Source organism: Alosa sapidissima, chromosome 3, assembly GCF_018492685.1.
Source record: "Alosa sapidissima isolate fAloSap1 chromosome 3, fAloSap1.pri, whole genome shotgun sequence".
Taxonomy (NCBI): Eukaryota; Metazoa; Chordata; class Actinopteri; order Clupeiformes; family Clupeidae; genus Alosa; species Alosa sapidissima.
Genome location: NC_055959.1, coordinates 18,320,276 through 18,327,782, shown reverse-complemented (window position 1 = coordinate 18,327,782; position 7,507 = coordinate 18,320,276). Strand labels below are relative to the sequence as shown.

At 45.3% G+C, this 7,507-nt stretch overlaps 2 protein-coding genes across 6 annotated transcripts in view; one reads left to right on the top strand and one right to left on the bottom strand.

The window, feature by feature from the left end:
• mrtfaa (myocardin related transcription factor Aa) overlaps positions 1 to 4,571 on the top strand; it is a 47,358-nt gene extending 42,787 nt beyond the window's left edge. For all 4 annotated transcript variants that reach the window (XM_042087925.1, XM_042087926.1, XM_042087927.1 and 1 more), the window contains 5 exons: positions 1 to 128; positions 221 to 337; positions 861 to 1,007; positions 1,619 to 1,676; positions 1,842 to 4,571. The exon at positions 1 to 128 is cut by the window's left edge and continues 70 nt beyond it. In XM_042087925.1, coding sequence (XP_041943859.1) covers positions 1 to 128; positions 221 to 337; positions 861 to 1,007; positions 1,619 to 1,676; positions 1,842 to 2,470 — 1,079 coding nt within the window. In that variant the 3' untranslated portion in view covers positions 2,471 to 4,571. The remainder of the gene's footprint in view (positions 129 to 220; positions 338 to 860; positions 1,008 to 1,618; positions 1,677 to 1,841) is intronic.
• A 782-nt stretch (positions 4,572 to 5,353) lies between these two features.
• LOC121706315 lies at positions 5,354 to 6,926 on the bottom strand. 2 transcript variants are annotated; one of them, XM_042087960.1, is made up of 4 exons: positions 6,676 to 6,926; positions 6,192 to 6,590; positions 6,028 to 6,110; positions 5,354 to 5,922 (listed from the first exon to the last, which is right to left on the bottom strand). In XM_042087960.1, the coding sequence occupies exons 1-4, from the start codon at positions 6,857 to 6,859 to the stop codon at positions 5,404 to 5,406; spliced, it is 1,185 nt and encodes a 394-aa protein (XP_041943894.1). In that variant the 5' UTR covers positions 6,860 to 6,926; the 3' UTR covers positions 5,354 to 5,403. The 2 variants fall into 2 exon arrangements, with proteins under 2 accessions (XP_041943894.1, XP_041943893.1); XM_042087959.1 differs by having other exon boundaries at positions 5,354 to 6,110.
• Positions 6,927 to 7,507: the final 581 nt, after the last annotated feature.

Sequence of the window (7,507 nt, the reverse complement as noted above, 5' to 3'; positions counted from 1 at the left end):
ATCCCGCCCCGACCCTGGTGAAAGACAGCAACGGCAACCACTTCCTGATATCGTTGACCAATCACAACATAGAGAGCCAAGGGAACGATTCCACTCAAGGCAAAATAGCCAATGAGATCACGTTGCAGGTACTTGCAGACTCAAGTCTTCAAAATGAATCGACGCATATGAAACATAGATAATCCGAGTAAATGTCTCTGTTTGTAATATGGTATTACAGAGGTTACAATCTATGCCTGCCAAGCTTCCCAGCCAGTCATCACAGGAAACATCCCACAGTACCTCCCAATCAAAGAAGTCTAGTCGAACAGGCGCTCAGAACCAGCCAACCAGAAAGGTGAGAGGAAGAAGGGGACATGTGTAGGGCTCCATGTGCTGCAGTGCTCCATCTGTACTGTAGGTCTCCTGTAGCTTTCATTTGACAACTTTATGATCCCATGCTCGGGTCTGGTGGATCTTCTGTGTGTGTGTGTGTGTGTGTGTGTGCGTGTGCGTGTGCGTGTGCGTGTGTGTGTGTGTGTGTGTGTGTGTGTGTGTGTGTGTGTGTGCGTGTGCGTGTGCGTGTGTGTGTGTGTGTTGGTAGTTTCTAATGAGGGAGAAAACATGTCCAGAATTGGCTCAATAAACACCCGATCTCGCCTCCCTGCCTTAATTAATGGAGTATGCTGAGCTCCATTCAACATCCTTGATAAGTCATTGAGAGTTGCGATAGAGGTTATGATTCACGTAATTAAAATGATAATATCCCTCATTACGTTGATCGATGTCATGTGAAGAACCGACTGAAGCTTTTAGCTGATTAGCATTCAGGCTAATTAAGATCGACCCTTAATTATAATGATTTTTTTTTTTTTTCATAGGGACTCAAGACAGGAATACAGGTGTCAACCAATCAGGCGCCAGGGGCCACAACACCCATGTCTGCTCCACCCAATCTGCAGCCGTTCTTCCCCAGCACTGACTCCACCCCGTCTCCAAACCCCACCCCCTCACCTCCCGTCCACATGGTAATTCTTTTTGGCGTGCGTCGGTGTGTGATAACCTGAGCAAATGATCTGGGAAATGTTTCAGTGTTCGCTCTCATTAGCCTCGCGATATGGACAGTCGAAAACCCAAATGAGTCTACTAAATCATTTGGGCCGTCAGTGTCATTTCACCAAAGCAAACATGAGCGTCTTCACCCTACTGTCACCTGCAGCCCGATCCATTCGCATTTCTCTTCACATTCCTATTGTCTGTGATTATCATGGCTTCTCTTTCTGGCGTCCGCCTCTGTTTCTCTGAGAGTCTGGTGTCTCATGTTCTTAGTTCAGCCTTTCCTTCGTTTCTCCCTCCCACCCCCCTCGTTCTGTTCTGCACTCTCTTCTCTACTATACTTCCTTCCTGCTTTCTTTCTCAGTTGGCACCCCTGCCCTCTCTGTGATTTAAAGTCACTTTCTCTCTTTCTTATTTTCTCTCTCTTTTTCTTCTGTCTCTTCCTGTCTGGCACTTTTTTTGTCTCTGGGTGAGGGTTTGCCTGTTATTGAGGCTGTTTCAGTGCTGGTGTCTTTACCAGACCACAACTTCCTGTGTACTGCATTAACCTCTTGGTTGCCATCATTGTTGTTGCCCTTTACAGGAGAACGGCTCCACTCAGCAGATGGATGACCTGTTTGACATCCTAATTCAGAGTGGAGGTGAGGTTTCCAGAGAATCATTTCAGTTAGAAAAATCTTAGGATATGGTAGTAGCATTTCATACCTGACCTACGACAACTTCTTGGTGCTGTAGTATTTTATTTTAGTATAGCAGTTTACTGAATTTATCAACAAAAAAAAAACATTCTTTTTTTTTTCTTCCAGAAATCTCTGCCAACTTTAAGCCAGACCCAGACCCCGCCCTGGCCAGACTAAAGGTCGACAGCCCCTCTCCTTCCTCCCCAGACCACACCCACATCCAGCTGTCTCCTGCCACCCCTCAGACGCCCGACACGCCCCCTCCCATCCACGACGCCCTCAGCTCGGACGTCCCCGTAGGCAGCCCGGAGCACGGGGGTGGTGGTGGCCGCAGCGAGTCGTCGGCGGCGGATGGACGCCTGGAGGACTTCCTAGAGTCCAGCACAGGCACGCCGCTGCTGGGCGCCGAGCCCGGCGGTCCACTGACGCTCATCGACGAGCTGCACAGCCAGATGCTCAGCACGTCCAGCATTCTGGACCACCAGCCCTCGCCCATGGACACCTTCGAGCTGGGCTACAGTGCGCCCGCCACTGGCCTGGACTTCGCCGACGCCGCTCTGGACACCATGGACTGGCTGGACATCACCATGGGCAGTAGTGGTGGCAACAGCGGGAGTGGAGGAGGGGACACTAGCCCGGCTCACGTCACGAGTCTGCCCGTGGCGCCACCCGGACCGCCCGTGCCCACCAGCATCTTCTCGGCGGACTTCCTGGACACTTCGGACCTGCAGCTGCACTGGGACTCCTGCTTATAGTAGACTGTGTCCCTCGAGATGGACGGACACAGACGGACACTACGCGCTTTCACATGCACAGCACTCGCTCTTATGCAAACTCACACACCCCGCCCACGCACACGCTTGTACAGACGCACTTGTCTCCCTCCTCCCTCAACCTTCAATCAGCTTCAGATGTCAGTGTAGTTTTAGAGGCATCTCCAACTTTGAATGTCAGACACTTGCTGTTGTGTTACAAAATGGCTTCTCAAACTAGTGTTCGTGGTATCACAGTTCACAGTAAGCTGAGGGATCACTGTCTGTATTGATACCTCGCAAATGCCAAAACTCGAGCACTAAATTTCTTTCTACGGAATAAAAGTGTTTTTATTTTTGCTATATCAATTTGAATGTGAAACGTTCAGCTTCAAGAACATCCTGAGTTCTCCTAACCTGCATCGTGTATAAATGAAGTGCTCATCTTGATAAGTGCCATATGCTGTAAGACAAAAAAAAACAACATCCATTTTAAAATGGGTTTTATAGCTAGCATTAGCATCTTTGTTAGCATTACCTGTAGTGAATGTGTAAAAGGCAGAGACTCAGGTGTAACAGTCCCATGATCACACCACAGCCTGTGCAGGAGGACTGCTGAATGAGGTCAGGTAACTGAAGGGGGTGGTCCCCACAATCTTTTTATTTTTAGGATTTATGGAAAATGTGTTTCTTGCTATATCATGTATATATGGGTAAGCGATTACGTTTTAATTGAGTTTGTATTGGCTTTGTATTGTTTCATTGATTTTGTTTTTTAATTTTTAATATGTAGTTACACTTACAGTGAGAAGCACTTCACCTTGACTCATAGAGAATTAACCATAGAAACAGAGGTTCTCTTGAGTCTTTGTTAGCCAACAGTGCTGTGCATCACTTTGGTGAAACCTGCTGAATGGTGTGATTCTGGAACCTTCTCTTTGCTCAGCCTCATTTTACTCTAATAAGCACTGTCAACACAGGACTCCATGTCTCCTTACTAAGACAATAGTTGTCATCCATTCTCGCATAATACTTATCATCATACTTTTTTATGCCTTAAGATCCTATGACAATATGGCGTGTCCAACGAAGTGAGATTCCCTGTGAGCTTGCCAATGTCAACTCTGTGTCGAAACTTGACAGCACCTGCAGCTTCTGTCGACTCAGCAGGTGTGAAACATCACAGAACGTGTCTGTTTGACACCTTAGCAGTCAATGACTTCGCCACACTCTTCACTTTTAATCTTAGGTATCAAGAAGCATCAAGAGACATACTTGTCTTAAGATTTGTAAAAAAAAATAATTCTGTATGTACTGTATGTATCCGACAGCTATAGACAATGTAATGTCTTTGATAGGGACACTTCAAAGCGTTTTTTAGCAGTGTTTGTCGTTGCACGGTGCCACACAGTAAGTTCTTGCTAGGGAGAGACTGATCGAGGCAGCTGATTATGGCAGCTCTGCAAACAGAGGTCAAGGTAACTGCTGTTCTCGCCAGGGTTCTGGAAGGATCTGCGGATGAGTGTTCTAACAGCTGTCCAACTCAGTCGGACTCCCGAGCATCTCCTAGCGCACTTCCAGCATGCACAGCTTCCTTTGTTCATTATCACACACACACACACAGACTCACACTCACACACATGCACTCACACCCACATACACAGACTGAACAGCACCACTTGCATGTATTTCAAAATGTTTTTGAAGGGGAAATTTGAGTGAGTTGTATTATTTTTGAATGTGTGTGTGTGTGTGAGCAAGAGAGTGTATGTGTGTGTGTTTGTGTCTTTGAAGGGGACAGGATCATGGTATAATTTTTTCTTTGACTTTGCACTTAAAATTGGTGGCGCAGGTGCCTTTTCAAGCCCCCACCCCACCCTTCTATTGGACTATTAGTTTGGAAGGGTCACCATGACACGATATGCTTCCTTCTCATTGGCTGTACAGGACATTTGTGGGTGGGGCTTATGGCTGAGGGTGGGACTGCTGTCTGGGGGCTTCACATGCACTGAGACATTAGTTGAATTGTTTTCTCTGTCGTCTGCTTTCTTTTATTTTTTAGAAAAGACAAAAAAAGACACTTGAAAATAAAATGTTGATACAAGCTGTGATGTTACACTCGTTTGTGTTTGGGCTGGCATGGGATGTACAAAGGCGTTGTAGATGAAAACAGGGACTTGAGTCTGTTTGAGCAGTGATCATTGCAGACACCAGGGTCTTGGAAGTAGATGTGGCAGCTTATTCTCTCACAGTGACTCTCTCTCACACTCACACACACTACCCGCTTTGGGTATCCCCCCCACCCCCCCTTGCAAAACCAGCAGCTACTTTCCATAAAATGATGTGCTTGCCCATTTCAATTTGTGTATCTTGTTCACCTCGGCACTTGACACAAAAGCATATTTGATCTTTAATTTCTCTGTGGAAACAGAAGCTCCAAATTTAAACTGACGTGTGAAGAATGACTAATTGAGACATATGTACATGCTCTTTCAAAAAGACAGCGTGTAGTCAGCCAAGTGAATTAATCTTGTTGCAAAATATTGTATCTAATCTGATCCAATGCAGAAAGTTTAATTAATTGTTTGTTGTATTATATTAGAGCAACAAAATCTTTTTTCAAATGATTACAATCAATCAATTATATTATCAGGCAATGCACTCGAAATAACAGGGTCAAAAGTTTTAGCTATTGTAATTTAAATTTGACCTGTGTTAACATTATGGAAGGGCAGAAAATTCATATAGTGGGTGAAAAGAAAATATGTAGGCTATTAATTAGTAATTCAATCTTATTCTCTGAGCTACTGAAAGAAGAGTAAGTCGCTGTTTTTATACTGTAATGGTATTTTATTTTTGAAATATAATAATATAAAAATAGCTATTCAAAACTATGTATATTTTTATTGGACTAAAAAATGTATTCAATCCTCTGCCTAGCAGACAGTCAGAAAGCCCATCTGTATGGCCAAATCCCAGATGCCAGGAATGGCATCAAGTTTCTCAACAGCGTCATCAGGAAGAACGATGCCCTCTGAGGCGTCTTCCCACCACGTCTTCTGCAGAGGCTCATCCAAGCTCCTGTGACGGACACTTCCTGTCTGGAGCTTGTGAGGGCACACTGACCCCTCCATCACTGGGACGTGCTCAGCCATACGCTTGAGCTCTCTGTAGTAGGAGGCCATGTCACGGTGGTACTCCATTGTTTTCACATAGTCCACTTGGTTGTACTGGACTCTACTCTTACAGTAAGTTGGGATTTCACCACCGGCCCCAGTGGGGAGACCTGCAGGAGCTACAGGGGTGGACCAAGTGGGCCCAACCCCCAGAGAAATGAATCCTTCCTGGGCGACTCTGCCTGGCACCTGGGCTTCCTTCGGCTTCATGCGTTGCTGACCATGAAGTACTGCGGCAGAGGCAGTGAAGTTCCCCACAAATGTAAGGCGTCCAGCCTCCTGCAGCAAAGCAGTCTCAGCATCAGGCTTGTTGACGTTGATCACATTTTTGAGAGACATCACACACTCAGAAGATGACATACTGGATGGGTTGATTGTACCCACATGGGTCAATCCACCAGTGTCTGGCTGATGAACAGCAGTGACGGACAGCAGCTCCTGCTCTTGCGCTGTCAACTGATCAACAACTGAAGAGAGACATTCATGTTAGCTACTCTAGTTGTCAGTTATTCATATCAGCCACATTTAAAGGACATAGACTCTCTTACCTGTAGATGGGTAGGCATGTTTCATGATCTCACTGCCACGATTACAAGGCCAAGTGAGATTGACTGGTGTCTTCTGGGTGGATGCAACACCTCGGATGCCTGCACTCCCAGAGACAGGGGCCTTTTGTGAATTCAGCAGGGCAAATAGCTGGTCCTGGGTTATGTTTGGAGCATGAGTGAAGTTCCCAACAAATGTCAGGTTCTCCTCCTTCCTCACTGGAGCCACTGCCACAGGTCTGGGAGGAGCCACCTGGTTGCTCTTGACACTGATGGGCTGTGGATGGTTAACATTGGCCACGAAAGTGAGGTGTTGAGGTGTTGAGATGGGCAGCTTGACCATACCATGGTGCTCCTCCTGGACCACAGCACACCTGTCTCCAGACTCCCTCCAATACTTACCTACAAATATAAATATATCAATCATAATCAAACTATTGGGCCTAACTACTATAAGAGCAGTTCAAGTGAAGGATTATATTCTTACTTGCAGAAAACCGTGTAGACCGCATATATTGGTATTGCTGCTTTGATGGAGGTATCCAAAGTGGCGCTGTGTTTCTGTTTTCCTCAACAGTGTTGACACAGGACAGGTTTCTCTGAAACCGAGGCTGATGTTCAGTCCTGATCCAGGATCCTGTTGGGTTGAATGTTCTTGGGTAGAGAGCCATTGAAGTTGAAAATTGCTTTGAAATCGCAGAGGTTTATCACAAGTGACTTGCCTTCAGCTTGTTCATGTAAGAAGTGGTAAGTTTTGCCAACATTCTACTTTGCCCAACATTCTAACATTCTAAATCTGAACATTCTAATGCAAACATCTTGGTTGCTTAGTGATTATAATGTCATCATAGAATGCTTCTAGCAGGAAGTGCAGTCCATGACAGTTAACAGATCAACTGTCACCTTTACCCTTTGCACAATTTTTCAGTTCCTACACTGAGGGTTACTACAGTTACTAGTCAGGTTTTAGTTAATAGAAAAGACTACAATGCTGTCTTGTGGCAACTGGGCCAAAACCAGAATGTCACTATAATCAAAAGTATTTTGATTTTGTTATAGTTTTACTACCTGACAATGAAATAGCCTTTTGGATGGCAGAAAATTCTACACAAGAACTACCAAGGCTACCAAGTTATACTTTGGGTTAGGAAAGGGATTAGGTTTTACTATACTAGTTAGGTTACATTACTATTACATTGTAATAAAGGCGCTTAGTGTAACCTTTCTTGCATTTAAAACTCAATAACAGCAGAAGCAGCAGAAGGAAGTGTAATCTTGAGCAGTCAGGGTTTTACGCCTCTGACTCTAACACACACACA

What these genes read in the sequence shown, in the direction of transcription:
- LOC121706315 (XM_042087959.1), bottom strand. Translation starts at nt 6,859, where the DNA reads ATGGCTCTCTACCCAAGAACATTCAACCCAACAGGATCCTGGATCAGG. An exon ending in GTCTACACGGTTTTCTGCAA is followed by an intron (nt 6,591 to 6,675) that starts GTAAGAATATAA and finishes TTATATTTGTAG; the next exon opens with GTAAGTATTGGAGGGAGTCT. An exon ending in ACATGCCTACCCATCTACAG is followed by an intron (nt 6,111 to 6,191) that starts GTAAGAGAGTCT and finishes GTCTCTCTTCAG; the next exon opens with TTGTTGATCAGTTGACAGCG.